Raw genomic sequence first — 14,617 nt, forward strand, 5'->3', positions numbered from 1 at the left:
TCGCTACGCTTAGCAAGTAAAAGCTAACGGGGGTGGAGAGACTTGCATACATAGTGCTAAATTTTTACGAGAACACGATGGTATATCATAAAAGTACAGAAGTAAGAAGGTATAAAGGGTATAACAGTACTTACGAAGGCATAAGGGCTCGAGTATACAAAATCACGTAAGTGCCTCATAAGGGTTTAAGACAAAAATATACATGGGTACGAAAACATACTATATAGGTACGGATTATAGACTTACGAGTATACGAAATTATTCCACGAGGGCATGAAAATATAAATATATAAGGGTATAGTATTGTTTAGAAAGATACCAGAATATAGACCTACGAGCAACGGGGATATTCTATAAGGGTTTAAAATTACAAATACGCGAGAGTATAAGACTACTTTTTAAAGGTATAAGGTATGGTGGAACGAGTCTACGAGGATAGTCTAGGAGGCTACGAAAATATAATGCTCAGAGAGTACAAGAGTACTTAAGTAGATACGAGAGTATCAATATGCGGAAGACGAGGGTACTCTGGAACAGTTCGAGATAAAAACACATGAGAGTACGAGAATGCTCAGTAGAGGTACGTAGTATGAAGATACACGTATACAAGTGCATCCTATGGGGGTACAAAAGTACAGATGTTAGGGAGAGTAAGACAACTTATAGAGATACAAGGGAACCGAGGTGCAAGGATGCGAGAGTATTCTACAGGAGTTCAAGAGAAAAACATACGATGGTGCGAGAGTAATCAACCAAGGCACAAAAACACCAAGGTAGGAGACCAAATGATAGGTTACACACATATACGCACGCGGAGTGTACAGAATAGCTTAAGATCGGGTAAACTGGTATACTACCTAAGCCCAACGCTTGTCCTCGACGCCAGTGTCCCCGTCCACGGTCCAGCCAAGATCAGCTCCTCCGTTATCGATGTCCATGCCGTCTATATCCAACATAAAACCAATCTCTTTATTGCCGTCGCCACCGTTGGCAGTGCCAGATCCGCCCCCGGTCCCAGCATCAATGTCCCAAATTGCCTGAAGCGGATGCACTGTTGTCAGCATCTCAACCACCAGAGCCAGCTCCTGGGTTGCCTTTGCTACCGGTATTGCCCCAACCAGCGCCGGCGCTTTGCTTGAGGGCCTTCGGAGTTTTCCTTGCATCGATTGCAGATCACCTCCATGCAATCCTTCGCAAGGTGCCCGGTCGCGCGGCATTTGATGCAGGTCAGGCGGTCGGGACAGTCCTTAAGAAGATGATCCGGGCTCTGGCACTTGTGGCAAACGCGGCGAGGCTTTTCCGGACATTCGGCAGCCTTGTGGCCTTGGGCCTGGCAGTACCTGGACTTGACCTTGTCCGGGAATTCCTAGCAACATGTCCAAGATTTGAGCAAATGTTGCACTTGGTAGGATGATCAAAGGTTTTCTTGACGACAGGACCAAGTTCCTGGAGGTTCGCAAAAACTTTTCCGAGAAGATGGCTCATGTTGCTTTCAGTCGACCTGGGCTTCGCCGTGACGACGCGAGAATCACCGATGATGATCAAGCCATTACGAGCGCGCGAGATGCCGACATTCAGCCTGTGCCCGTCTTCGATGAAGTGAATGGGCCTCTCACCATTGCCAGCGCCGACAAGGTCATAGACGACAATAGAGAACTCACTACCTTGCGAGCTGTCGACAGTGTGGGCTGTGGGCACTCCGGACATGCTGTACGTGATGACCTGCCCGGTGTATGGAGTCACGACAGCAACGTCGTTCTTGGCGATACCGTGGTTTTGATTCAGCGCCTCGTTAATAGACTTGGCTTCGAGTGCAAAATCCTCGTTCTTCCCGGACTTTGTGCCGGCGGCGAAGGTGAACTTCGAGTTCTCTGTGTCAATGAAGATAACACTGGTATTGTCGAAGCCATGTGTCGTCTTGACCCATGCCTGAAATGCCACGGCGTCTGGGCGGACAACGACAGCAGTTCTGTCACCGTTGCTAACTTTGGCGCTGTAGACCAACGAATACCATAGGTGCGCAATTCCGGGGACTGCACGCTGCTGGATGGTCATCAGATGCGCCGGAAATCCTAACTCCAGCAAACGAGCCAGCAATAACCATGTGATCTGCTGGTAGAGTTCGTTACTGGGGGCTTCTCCAGACTCGCTTTCGTTATCGCCATCTTCAGATCCAGTATCATCTTCATCTTGGGCAGGATCGATAACTGGCAACTCAGAATCGACATTGATCTTGCCCTTTCTAGGAGCAAATACGACCGTTGGCGACAACTGCTTGTTGTCTCCGATTAGGATGTAAGCCTTGGCCGTCGGGGTGTTGCCAGTGGCAGTAAGAGCTTGGGGCTCTCCCACCTGACCAGCTTCATCGAGGATAGCGAGCGTGGAATTGAATTTGTCCATACGGTGGAGGTCATCAGAGGTAATCGTAGTTCCGACGATCACATGGCTATTCTTTAGAGCATTCTCGATGAGCTTTTTGATAGCCTGGTTGAAAGCGGTGACTTTTGCTTCTTTCTGCTCATCAGCAAGACCCGGTCAGCCGCTGGCAGAGCCTTCGGCAAGCTCGTGGACATAGGTCCAAGCTTCTTGTCTGCACTGGTCGAAAACTTGAGTCTCAACAGTTGTTGCCTTGATGCTTTCAGTCACACGAGTATCCTTGGAAGCATTGCGGCCATCGTTGACAATTTCGGTCATGAGAATGGCGTCTGAGTCCGGGTCCACGTGAATCTCCGGGGAAACTTCAGAGCCGTCATCCTCAACGGGTTGATCATTAGCTGCCTCCTCGCCGACCGTCTTGCCCGGAGGCTTGAAATACATCGCCTCGAATCGTCGCTTGATCCGGTACGTGATGAGTTCCAAATGCTGCAGGCGGATAACAACAATACTGTCATCGGTGAGAAGTCAGCGTCGTGGTGAGCTAATGTCAATAAAAGCGTGAACTCACGTGAGAAACCTCTCCGTCTGCCATTCTGTGGGTACGGGTCTCCGGTGAGTGCGGGACGTGGTGTAAATCAACGTGCAGGGCAATGTTGTTAAATTGCAGGTCGAAGAGCCGGTGGAGATTTAGGTTAGTTGACTGGGTGGTCCGTGAGCCACGACGCCGGTTTAGGCAACCATGAGTGAAGCGGAAGTGAAGTGAAGTCGGGACATGACAAAATTTATCAAGCCCGGAAAAGCTTGAAGGTTTCGAAGAATACGCAACTAAAATGATGAAAAGCGTGGATCACGGCATCGAAAACATGCTATAGACATTTGTGTAGCAGCTGTTTTAAAGGTGTATGAATTCGTTGTCCCTCCGACACAGCCGTGACAGCACAACCACTTCTCCATTTTCGAAGCTCCCGAACTGAACATTTGCAAGCACTACGATATCATCACTATCCCTACAGCAGACCGCACACTGAAGAATCAGGGATGTGTCAAGCCACCTCAAATTCCCATACTCGCAAACACAATGAAATCATCTTCATCCTCACCGCATACTGTACTTTGTAGGCGCGAGGATGAATTTAGATGGCCCAAACCTCAATAATCATAAGAACTACGATACTATTAACATCCCCACAGTGAGCTTTCCGCCGTAGAAGCGAGTGTGTGTCAAGTGATCCGTTATTTAAGTTTTAAATATATTCCGTCCATGCCCTACGTGCCCATGTATGTAGATTAGAATGCTCTTTATGGGTTACTCTTTAAACAGATAAAAAGGTTGCTGTCAGCCAGGATCACTCCGATAAATCTCGTTTTTTCAGCCTTATTACAGTCAGTTGTTACATTACAGCCTTACCCTTACACCACACGTTTATCCACTGCAAGGGAATAAGGATCTTAAAGAGAAAACGTGTTCTTTTAGATAGCAGCATATATACCTCCATAGGTAGTAGTAATTTAGGAGGACAAGCGGCGTCCAATTCCTCGCGCCCAGCTTCACAGTTGCATTCGTATTTCGATGCATGCCTTACAAGGGCATATAGTTTAAAACAATATCTATCTCTCCAGCCGTTTGAGATTTACCGAAATATATACCAGTCAAAGGGTATAAAAGAGTTTTGGTCCTTTTCTTTTACGAACTACCTACTAGGTAAGTAAGCTCATCACCATGACCGAGAGGTATCGGTAAGACAAAATTATTTATTATTCATGTCTAGCTACTTCTATGTTTCATATCATCTATGTTTTTGTATTGTCCTGGCGCCTTGTTGAGCAGTCCTAACGCTGCTGTCTAACAAAATTGTTGGAATTGAATTGGCTACAGAGGTAACTGGATGCCAGGCGTCCGAGTTCAGGCATGAAAAAGCTTAGTGGTGATGGCATCGAACAAGGGTTGCAGGTAGTTGGTGAGTCCCCAGGCGTCGGCGATGGTCTTAGCACGGGCAAATGTTACCCTGTTCTTGGTGCGTCGCGTGACAACCTCGCCGCTCATAATGGCGTCAAGAAACAACTCCCTTGGCAGCACTCCGTAATGCCTGGAGAAGTAAGTACCTTCGGAGTGGTATGTTGTGTGTGTACCGAAGAAAGCGGAGATCAGCATGTTAGCATCGATATCAAAATCCGGGACGAATGCCGAGATCGAAATAGAACGTGCGCCCGTCCGTTTGTTTTCCCTGCCATGCTTGAAGTGGATTCGGCCAACGACAGAAGTACCTGTTAAGTAGACACTGCACCTTTCCGTCCTTTCCACATCAGTGTCCATGTTGAGGTGATATCTGTGCAGATTTACGCGATAGGCTGGATCACGGTCGTCAGACTCCTTGACTTTCTTCGCGACTACGGCTTCGGTTTCCTCCGCCGACCTCTTTTTTGGTACTGTGGGATTGATGACCTTCCGAGTGGCAGGAATCGGTTCTTGAGTATGATCAATGCCTGGAAGAGGGGGCGGCTTCGCGGTAGGTGCAGCTAGGAAAACAGTTTCGACCTGCTTGGCTGCGATGATATTCATAGGTGTTGTGTCGGCAGAAGTATCGTTGCCAGATAGCAAAGACGGTGTAATTTGGCCCGGGGCCGGAAGGATGGAGCCATCATTGGAAGCTAGTGCATTTAGACGTTAATCCTGATGACAAAACAAGGACCGCATAAATCACTTACTCAGATTAACCAGGCCTTCTGTGACCAAGTGCCTTGCCACTTTTCGTACAACGGCGCGCTTCACTTTCGATGACTGGAGATTTTGCCCGTAATACTTCTGATTGGCCAGCGCAAGTTTAACCTTCTCTTGTAGAGCTTTCATGTTCGGGTGCGTGCCTCGTATTGCTTTGCACCTCCTCAATGCACTGGGAAAGCATTGTTTCGCGACATCTGCAGAAGATTGAGTCAGAATGGCATAGCGGATAGAGCCTTCTCGGTACTCACCGCTGTAATTTTCGCGGGGAGTTGACTGTTGTCCTGACGTTGACCGTAGTGCGCGAATCGGGGCGTAGGACCAAACCAGTAAAGGGAAGATGCGGCGGGAACGAAAAAAATACGGGTTGCGATCGCGAAGCCACGCGCGCGAAGTGTTCCTTCCTCAGTAGCCAGAGCCATACCTCGGCCACAAGAGTGCCTTCCTCAAGGTACTTGACTAGGCGGAGCCAGAGTGCGGAACAGTCCGGGCTAAAGTAGGTTTGGACTGCGTGTTCAGACGGGTCGAAGGCGCCCGGGACGGGTCGAATCATTTTGAGGAGCGACCCGTCGGCGGCTAAGCCGGGCCAAGCTGCAGTTTGAATGTGGCAAGGAAGTGGCGAGAAGGTGGCTTATAGGCGGTTCTATGGTAGAGTTCCCTCGGCTTATTTGGTACCGATTAGCAAGCACACTATTTAGTATATATTCGCATAAGCAAAAAGGCTACTTAGTATAATTCGCAAGCGTAGAGCAAAGAATCTTCAGCGAGAGAGTAGTCGACCGGTCTCAGAGACAGAAAGGCTGTTCCTGAGCTGTTGTAGCCAGTCTACAAGCATTTACAGCGCACTTCCCCGCAAGTTTGGCAAACTTTGAATTTGCTCAAACCCGAGACAAAGAGACCGAAACGAAAAGAGACCGAAACGAAAAGAGACCGAAACGACAAAGGTGAAATGAAGCAACTGAATCGTATTACACCTACTCAAAGCTGCTTTGTTCTAACCAACCATAACTTCCGACAGCTACAACACAGAAAGCACTACAATGGACTATAACTTCTTTAGGGCAAGCCATCCCTTTCCTTCAAATTAAAAGCAGGTCCTGATATTTAACGCAGATCATCTACCATGCCCCGCCTGAGGAAGAGATGAGTACGGTCGACGAACTCCAGCGCTGCTGGCACAAGCTCGAAGAGGCTGGCGCAATCATGATCGTAGAATTTCTCCACTCCGCTTCCTACGTGTACGTCTCCGTCAACGATTTGGTCAATTTACTGGTTGCTAACTTTAGTAGTGTGAAGTTGCCAACAAACACGGAAGTTCCCTTTGTTGGTGGAACAGGTGACTGAAAGCATTTTGAGGTGAAGAAGCTCGAAAAGGAATGACGGGAGTGCTTATGGCAAGCGGTATTGAAGTCTCTTAGATAGGCTGAATTTTTGCCAGACACCTTCTGCTTCTTCCTATTACAAGAGTTCTCGTCACTGGTGATGCGTTCTTGCGTGCATCGTTCTGTTCTTAATGCATACCTTAATGTAAAAGGCTCCGGATAGGTTGTCCACTCTTCAAGATTTACCGCTTTTGGCTTTTCCGCGACCTCTTACTCATAATTCATCGGCCTATGGTGCACTTGTATACTCGTTCAAAATACCCTGGACATACTCTCGTTTTCTCGGGTCATCGGTATTGGACCTTTGTCTTGCAGGCAGATTTCACTTGCCTGATAAGGCTTAGTGTTTGCCTTATGTAGCTAATCTCGCTTAGCCTGCAGCGCTGCTTCATCTCTTGCAAGCAGCGCTCGCTGCTTCATTGCTCAGCAGTATTGGTCATCGACTCCAGCTCGGCTTCTTCGATCTTGCCCTTTGCCAGTTGCCGGGGTCGCTCCAGCGCAGTCTTGCCGCCACCTACCGTCCCTCGCCTATGGATCTCACTGCCCAGCTTCACTTCGCCTGCTCGTCACCAGGCCTGCCCAGGAAAGGTCTAGTCTGTCGACTCTTGCCATTTAGGCCTACCTCGCTACTCGCCTACTTCCTTTCAACCCTGCTTTGCGCTTGCCGTCGGCTTCTCCCAGGCGAGGTCTCGTCAACTACCTCACTTCTTCGGCCTACTTTCCTGGTCGCATTTCGACCTCGGCGTGTCAACAACCTGTCTTTAGGGTCGATCACTTGAGATTTTGCTAATTGCATGTCTTCTCTCAGCCTCAACTCAACTCCATCCTTCCATCGTTGATATTGCCAGTCATGCTTTCGCTAGACGATGCCGAGTGCCCGCTCCCGGACATCCCGCCACCCCTTCCAGACTACTGGCTTACAGATGCGTCAAGGTTTGGCGGGATTGGTCTGACATGCCTCGCCCCAGCTGCTGGTGTTCCAACGGAGGAAGTAACATGGACCGGCAGCATTACGGAATGTGTACTTAAGGACTACGGAAAGGTCTACTTCTTTCGTTACAACAACACCTCAGAAGCGAACGCGCGCATATGCGCCAGCGGCGCGACTGGCTCAGACACTACCGATTTCGAGGAGAAGGTCAAGAAATGCAAGGCGTTGTCAACGAGGCTTCAGAATGGCGCTATCGGTTTACCGACCAAAACTAATGATACATCCAAGTCCTGGTTCATCTCTTGGGTAAGTTCACCACCTATGATAACTGAGTATACTGATTGACATTGTTCAGGTCTCCTCAACCGTGACTCATAACGACTTCCTGACCAACCTCAAGAATGTGCGTCTGGAAGCGCACAGGGTCAGGTCGGGTACGACGGACTCCCAGTCCTTGCCACGAAATGGGATGGAATGTAGGGAACACGCTGATGCGTTGTTCAAAAGTTTTGAAGAACGGAAGGGCGCATACCTTCAGCACCTACGAACTGCCTTGGAAAACGGAGTGGACAATAGTCCTATCATTGCGAAGAGGGGCAACGAAGCACAGGAAAGAATCATTCGGAGGTGGAAGGCGACGATGATAAGCAGAATTGAAGCGGTACAGGATTGCAACCCTGTCCCACCAGACAGTGTTCATCAGTGGATGGCAATCCCTTCGCAGGGTCTCCGTTACGCCGAGCAATCACCCAGACATCAACAGGAATTCTGGGTGGATCAGATATCGAAAGATGTCTTTGCGGCATTCTACTATCACGTATCCGACGTCATTGCTCTGGAAGCTAACTTGAACGACAACCACATGGCATCCCTCATGAGGAAGACGGTCACTAACGCTTCCATCGCCGCATGGGAGCACTACATGCTTCCCATCAAAGAAAAGCTCCATCCGGAAACGCACGCACCCGGTGTCATTTATGACAAGATACCGGATGCCCCCCAAGTGCGAAAGGTTTTTAAGGAAACAGCAAAGCTCTTGACGAACGAGGAGGGCTTTCCTCCAGGCATCACCGGCGTCCATGTCCGGTATTCATTGAGTGGAATTGGAAAAACGAACAGGAGGAATGCGGACACCCTCGTGGAAAGCGTCTTCAAGCGCCCGCAACTTGTTCAGTGAGAGGAGTCTATCCGCATCCATCAGTCAAATAACTCATACCCAGACGGTCTTTACCTGCACATTCTCAGGCTTAGGAGTTAACTGGTAACGGCATCAGAAATTGGCTTTTCAGGGGATTTCCTTCTTCCTTTAGCAACGATTAATGGCTTCTCTGCGCCTCTGCGTCCAATAGCTGCCTAGTAGGCTAGTTAAGGCGTTCGGATGGAGATACCTGGGACTAATGTTCCAAAAGGGCGAAGACTTCTTCAGTTAGCACACGACAGAAATGAAATAGCGTTTCATGATACCAAATATATCAGTGAGTGATTGTTGCAACTGTTATCACACTGTTGAGTTGGCTGAAAAGGCGAGAGGCTCCGCGTATACGAGGAAGTGACAGTGGAGGCTCTCTGCAATCTATACGCCATGCTGTATGCTTATACACAGAATATTCAGCGCTGCTTCTCATAGTACTTTCATAGTACTACATATTCACCTCTGCGGTAGGGACGGGTTGGTTCGTATATAGGTACAAAAGTATAAATCGGTTGCTCTACTACTTGCTAAATAACTTAGAATAATTGTCAGATGTATGCAGATGAATGTATTTACGAAGAAGAGAACACGTACTTCACATGTACAGATAGTTTACTTCAGAAGTAGACATACCTAGAATACACTCATTATATTTATGCAGCTGAGAAGGTATACGAACATCTACATTACATCTTCTTCTAAGCACTAAATACACACATGTAGCTACCATATGTATGGGGAAAGGATACTTTACATGTAGGTATAGCTGAAATATGTCAGGTTTATTTTTCGAGCTTGGTGGAGTTAACGTACTGTATGCCGTTGTCGGATTTCCTGACCGAGAAGGAAAACGCCAGGAGATATCCCTGTCTATTTCAATCAGTGTCCAGTCAAGAGCTATTTCCCCTTGTTTTTCTTCTCGGGACGTGTAGGCGCTGGCTGCATGGAGGGTTCCAGTGGTTTCTGCAAGGTTCTTTTCCACATCTTTCTGAAAGCGCTCTTGCTCATCAATGGCCTTGAGTCCATTTTTGAGTTGTTTGGCCGCCTTAATACCCCCCGAGCCTGCTAGTTCGGCGATAGTTGGGAAGTTGTTGTTGCTCTCGTAAAGCTTTCCTTTGACGCCGACAATTTCCATCATAATGCCGTCAAGCATTTCTGTGGAATCTTTCCTCGAAGGTATGTAGTATGAGTAACCTTCAAGGCGATCTATGGGCTTGGTACCAGCGCTGGAAGCCTCGCGGACGCCGGGGCTTAGGAGGGAGACGTTAAAATTAGTGACTCCGTACTCTTTTTCAACTCTGTCTCTTTCGAGGGTAACGAAGCCTCCAATGGTGCCATGACTGCCGGTGGAGGTGCCTCCTATGGAATTGCCCATGTGAACGTCTCCGTTCCACACCCTTCTAGGAAGGCTGGCGCCATTTCCAATGAAGTCGTCATCTCCAGCTAAGTGTAAACCTTGGGACTCCCAGATATCCACATCGTAGATGGGACCGTAATTCATCTCGCGGAGAGTGTCCAGGTGGTCCAATGCTTGCGCTGCTCCTTTAACCTCGATCAAGACATGTGGCCTTGGGGCGCCTTCCTGTCGGACTAACGAGAGCGACGTCCATTCCATATTCTACTGGAGATACCGGATGATCTGTGGGGACAAGACTTCCCAGGCTGCAAGGATTTATTCTTCGCCGTGCCCAATAGCCTCAAAAGTCGGATACTTTTTATGCACCATCTCAACTGAAACTGATGGGTATAGCCGGGCAATATCCTGAGCTGCTGCGACCCATGCAGTAGAGGGACCCTCGCCGACAATAATCTGTAGCGTGGGTCGAGAAAGCTCTGTGACTCCGATCGTATATAGCGACACTACTTCGATGCTGACAGCGTTGACGTGATGAGGCTTCAGGTTGGCTTTTATTCCGGGTAATCGTGTCTTGAGTACTTCTTCCTCAACGGGGAGCGTTGTAAAAGCGGTAGGCATCGGCAAAAGCCGTGGAATTCCGACTCGGTATGGCAGGACGTCTATTGTCATGCCTTTGTGGGTGTGGCTACTATCAACAGCTTTACGCTGTTTTCAGTTGTCTTGGATTCGTGTTGAAGTCTGGATAGAATGTGAGTTGATTGAACGAGAGAAAGAGAGAGAGGGAGAGAGAGAGAGAGAGAGAGAGAGAGAGAGAGAGAGAGAGAGAGAGACAGGAAGAAGAAGAAGCGAGGATGAGTGTAAAAGCGCTTACCTTTCTTAGAAAATGTGAAGGAACCACTAGAACACGATTTTGAAAAATCATTCGACAAAGTCTGCGAATTTATAGCCTGTCGTGATCATACTTCTGACTGGCGCGCTTACCCCGGTACCTACCGAAGTCCACCTTCCACGGTTCAACAAGCAATGATTCCGCGTTTACCTATCGAGAACTCGAGATCCGCTACCAAGACAATTAGCACGCAGAACCAAGGCAAAGGTGGCATGCGCAAAGCCGCGCCAAACCACCACAACAGCTGGCAGGGTTGCTGCCAACGACGCTGCTGTACTTACTGTCTTGAAGTGTCTACTCATGATGCATCAGCCCTGGCAACAAGGCCTTTGTGCATACCTCGTCCTTACTCAAATAAGGATCCCGTACCTTCCCAGTACACTCTCGCATCCCACACACAGCCAATTTATCCAGTCCCACAAGAAGTGCGTCGTGCGCGCCCTCCATATCCCCAGAACGAAGCCGAGGAGCGAGCCAAAGGGCCCAACAGTAGCCAAACCACCATAGGTCCGCTTTTAGACAACACAGCACAAGCAAGCACAAACACAAACACGTAAGCCCCGCAGCCGGAAAACCAAGACAATGGAGCTTTGAAAGGTCATGCGTAGCGCCGCGCCTAACCACAACAGCGGCGCAAAGAAGAAAAGAACACACACACACACACACACACACACACACACACACATCTCAGTCTTGACCAATCCGCTCTTCCACAACCTCTCCGTACATCCAAAGTCGAAGCAGCAGCGTACTATACAAGCCACCTACCTACACACGCACGCCCAACGCCGCCCCCACACAACCCTCCACCTCCTTCACAGTCTCCACGCTCGTCTTCTGCCCCGCCATGAGGTAGAGGACATTGCCCAAGATGCGGGAATGCACGCTGCAGCCAGCGGCCCCGTCTGCCAGCGCGGCCTGCACCCCCTTCGCTGCCGTAGACGTGTACCCGCCCGCGCCCGCCTCGTCGCGCACCGTGATGGCCAGCACCGAGCCGAGCGCCCACGCGGCGTCGACGCGCGGGGAGCGGGAGAGCGCGGCCAGGAAGGCGGCCGACCAGACGGACCACACGGCGGCTGGATCCTTGGCTGGTGTCGCGTTCGCACCCGCACACGCCCCCGCCCACTCCTCGCGGAACGCGTCCCACGCGCCCTCGCGCTCCATCGCGCGCATCGTGCGCACCGACTCCGTCGCGACGGTGCAGCCGACAGCGTGCGCGGTGTAGCTATGGCCATGGAGCAGGGCGTCCGTCTTATCGTCGCTCAAGAAGGCGTCGTAGACGGACTCACTCGCCAACGTAGTGCACAGCGGCAGCAAGCCACCTGTCAACAATTTCGCGTGGACGGAGACGTCGGGGTGGACGCCCAGGAAGGACGCGCTGCTGAAGCGGCCGAGGCGGTACAGGCCCGTGAAGACCTCGTCGAAGACGACGGGGAGGCCTGTCCACGTTGTTGCTGATTTAGAGCTGGCCAAGGGTGCCCGCTGGACTTTCGTGTATTCCTCAATCGATTCGATTCCGTCTTCGGCCATCATTTGCTTGACGACTGCTTGGTCTTCGCTTGATATTTCGCGGAAACTTTTGCTTGGGTCGGCACTACTATTGCTCTCTCCTGTTGGCGCAGGAGCAGAGTGAGATGGTGCGAAGATGTGCGCGCTGCGACGCACCACGCTCACCAGCGCGCGCTGGAACAGCGGGTCCGCAAAGAGCATGCCCCCGGCGCCCAGGACGACGGGCTCGAGCATGAGGGCGCCAAACTTGCGGCCCTGCGCGGCGAGCTTCTCGAGTGTGGCCGTGATGAACTGCTCGTACTGCTTGCACGCGAGGCCTTTGACACGGGTCTCGAGGTCGAAAATCTCGTCCAGGGAGTTGAACGACTGGCTCGGGCCCAGGGCCTCCTGCAACGTCTCCGGCACCTCGACGATCCACTTCCCATCCACCATCTTCACGGTCGGGAAGTCGAACCAGAAGCCTTTGCCGCTGTACCATTCAATCTTCTCGTTGTACGTGCACGGCTCGGCGCAGTCCATGGCACCGATCGTGTCGCCGTGGTAGCTTCCCTTCAAGCCCAAGATACCCAAGTCCTCCGACGCGTCCCAGCCGTAGCGGGTGCGCGCGGCGCGCAGGGCCATCTTGACGGCGACTTCGGTGCCGGTGCTGCCATTGTCGGAGAAGAAGACGCGCTGGAGGCGCGGGTTCTGCATTTCATTAAGGAGAAGCTCCGCGAGGCCCAGCGCCGGCTCGTGCACCGCTTCCGCGAACATGACGTGCCCGTAGCGGCCTGCGGCGTAGGCGGCCGCGAGCGTCAGCTTGGGGTTGGCGTGTCCGAGGCCTTGGGTCCACCAGGAGGCTGAGCCGTCGAATGAGGGCTTGATCAGAGGTTTCACGGGAGAAGCGGCGGGGAGGTCTTCGCTCTGGCCGGCCGATTGCTGCTGGAAGGTCTGGAAGAAGTCATCGTTTGCAGAGTCGATGCTGGTGATGGTGGATGGAGAAAGAAGCTTTTGCTGGGTAAACGGCCACCAAATCTGGTCGTACGCGCGACTGGACATGGTCTCCAGCCTCTTGATGCGTCTCTCGTGCCGTCTGGCCAAGTGGGCGAGGACATCATGCACGTCTTCGCTCTCGCTGACGCCGCGGTAGTAGTCAGTCATGTTGTCTTCGTCAGTCGACGGATTTGGGCTCTTGGACGGCGGGGCAGGAATAGCCAGACTGGGCGTGTGGAAGTCGTCAAAGTAGGATTTCAAATAGCCGTGGTTCTGATACTCGCTGTCCTTGAACAGCATGACGGCCTCGACATCGTAGCCGCGGATCTTCAGCGACTCGTAGGCGGAGATGGTTGACGAGATGCCGCCCAGGCGCGAGTCGGCGACGAGGACGACAGGCGCACGCAGCGCGCGGTAGAGGTCCAGCTGCGAGGTTCCGGACGGGCCAGGCGAGTGGACGCCGCCAGCGGTTTCCAGAAACGCCCAGCCCGGGCCGGCGCGCGCGCACTCGGAGACGTAGTCGTAGAGCTTGGAGCGCAAGATGTCGTCCGAGGGCGTGTCCTTTGAAAGTTAGTGTTTGCGGATGGAGGCGAGGTAGGGCTTACTTTTTTGGACAGAGCCGCGGCGATGTGCGGGCTGACGGGCTTTTCGAACTGGTAGAGACACTTTGTGACAACACCCGGCGCGAACCACGAGATATGTCTGAAGAATCGAGTCAGATGGAACAGAAAATCAGCGGATCCATATGCACCTGCACGTCCATCAATGAGTCCGAGCGCACACATCAGAAGGTCCCGCAGTTGCACGACATACACTCACTCGTCATCGGCGTCCGACAGCGGCCCCGTCGACACGGGCTTCACGTAGCTGACGCGCTCGTCCGGGCACGCCAGCTTCGACGCCTTGCACAAGACGGTGGAGAAGATGGTCTTGCCGACGCCCGTGTTGGCGCCGTAGACCTGGTGGACGCGCAGGCCGCGCCACAGCAGGCTGCCCAATGGCGGCATGGTGGTGTTGAAGGGGAGGGCGATAGAGGGTCAGCACAGGCTATGCGGCAAGCATGACGGAGAGAAGGCGATGATACTAGGTGAAGCTTTCGTTGAATGTTGAGATGGAATGCTCGCGATCGCCCGCGCGCGACAAACCGAGCCGGGACCGAACCGAACACAACAACAACAACAAACAACATCGGAGTCAGGGTAAAAAAAAAAAAGAAGGCGGTTGAAAAAAGAAAAACCGTCCGTTGAGCAATCCACGGGCACGCAAGAGCAAGGAAGCGCATCACAAAGT

At 51.5% G+C, this 14,617-nt stretch overlaps 5 protein-coding genes across 5 annotated transcripts; 1 reads left to right on the forward strand and 4 right to left on the reverse strand.

Moving 5' to 3' along the window:
- Positions 1 to 1,227: 1,227 nt before the first annotated feature.
- Positions 1,228 to 2,968, reverse strand: K452DRAFT_344929 (uncharacterized protein; the record flags this gene model as incomplete). Its single annotated transcript, XM_033545435.1, has 3 exons — positions 1,228 to 2,514; positions 2,572 to 2,862; positions 2,945 to 2,968. The coding sequence occupies 3 exons, from the start codon at positions 2,966 to 2,968 to the stop codon at positions 1,228 to 1,230; spliced, it is 1,602 nt and encodes a 533-aa protein (XP_033400516.1).
- A 1,311-nt stretch (positions 2,969 to 4,279) lies between these two features.
- K452DRAFT_306568 (uncharacterized protein) lies at positions 4,280 to 5,648 on the reverse strand (the record flags this gene model as incomplete). Its single annotated transcript, XM_033542993.1, has 3 exons — positions 4,280 to 5,025; positions 5,083 to 5,267; positions 5,347 to 5,648. The coding sequence occupies 3 exons, from the start codon at positions 5,646 to 5,648 to the stop codon at positions 4,280 to 4,282; spliced, it is 1,233 nt and encodes a 410-aa protein (XP_033400517.1).
- A 1,679-nt stretch (positions 5,649 to 7,327) lies between these two features.
- K452DRAFT_306569 (uncharacterized protein) lies at positions 7,328 to 8,585 on the forward strand (the record flags this gene model as incomplete). Its single annotated transcript, XM_033542994.1, has 2 exons — positions 7,328 to 7,714; positions 7,764 to 8,585. 2 exons carry the CDS (start codon positions 7,328 to 7,330, stop codon positions 8,583 to 8,585), a joined length of 1,209 nt encoding a protein of 402 aa, XP_033400518.1.
- Positions 8,586 to 9,108: 523 nt separating this feature from the next.
- On the reverse strand, positions 9,109 to 10,409 carry K452DRAFT_147672 (uncharacterized protein). Its single transcript, XM_033535500.1, has 3 exons — positions 9,414 to 10,409; positions 9,234 to 9,366; positions 9,109 to 9,135 (listed from the first exon to the last, which is right to left on the reverse strand). The coding sequence occupies exons 1-2, from the start codon at positions 10,213 to 10,215 to the stop codon at positions 9,299 to 9,301; spliced, it is 870 nt and encodes a 289-aa protein (XP_033400519.1). The 5' UTR covers positions 10,216 to 10,409; the 3' UTR covers positions 9,109 to 9,135; positions 9,234 to 9,298.
- Positions 10,410 to 11,374: 965 nt separating this feature from the next.
- Positions 11,375 to 14,419, reverse strand: K452DRAFT_147692 (uncharacterized protein). The gene is made up of 2 exons (XM_033535501.1): positions 13,933 to 14,419; positions 11,375 to 13,888 (listed from the first exon to the last, which is right to left on the reverse strand). The coding sequence occupies exons 1-2, from the start codon at positions 14,110 to 14,112 to the stop codon at positions 11,615 to 11,617; spliced, it is 2,454 nt and encodes an 817-aa protein (XP_033400520.1). The 5' UTR covers positions 14,113 to 14,419; the 3' UTR covers positions 11,375 to 11,614.
- Positions 14,420 to 14,617: the final 198 nt, after the last annotated feature.

Source organism: Aplosporella prunicola (genome assembly GCF_010093885.1).
Source record: "Aplosporella prunicola CBS 121167 unplaced genomic scaffold K452scaffold_6, whole genome shotgun sequence".
In the NCBI taxonomy this organism is placed as follows: domain Eukaryota; kingdom Fungi; phylum Ascomycota; class Dothideomycetes; order Botryosphaeriales; family Aplosporellaceae; genus Aplosporella; species Aplosporella prunicola.

Excerpts from the sequence above, each read along its gene's own strand:
- K452DRAFT_147672 (XM_033535500.1), bottom strand. The coding sequence starts at position 10,215 with ATGGAATGGACGTCGCTCTCGTTAGTCCGACAGGAAGGCGCCCCAAGG. Across the intron at positions 9,367-9,413 it reads AAATCCGACAACGGCATACA|CTATACCTACATGTAAAGTA; the intron begins GTACGTTAACTC and ends GACATATTTCAG.
- K452DRAFT_147692 (XM_033535501.1), bottom strand. The coding sequence starts at position 14,112 with ATGTGTGCGCTCGGACTCATTGATGGACGTGCAGGTGCATATGGATCC. Across the intron at positions 13,889-13,932 it reads CCGCGGCTCTGTCCAAAAAA|GACACGCCCTCGGACGACAT; the intron begins GTAAGCCCTACC and ends TAACTTTCAAAG.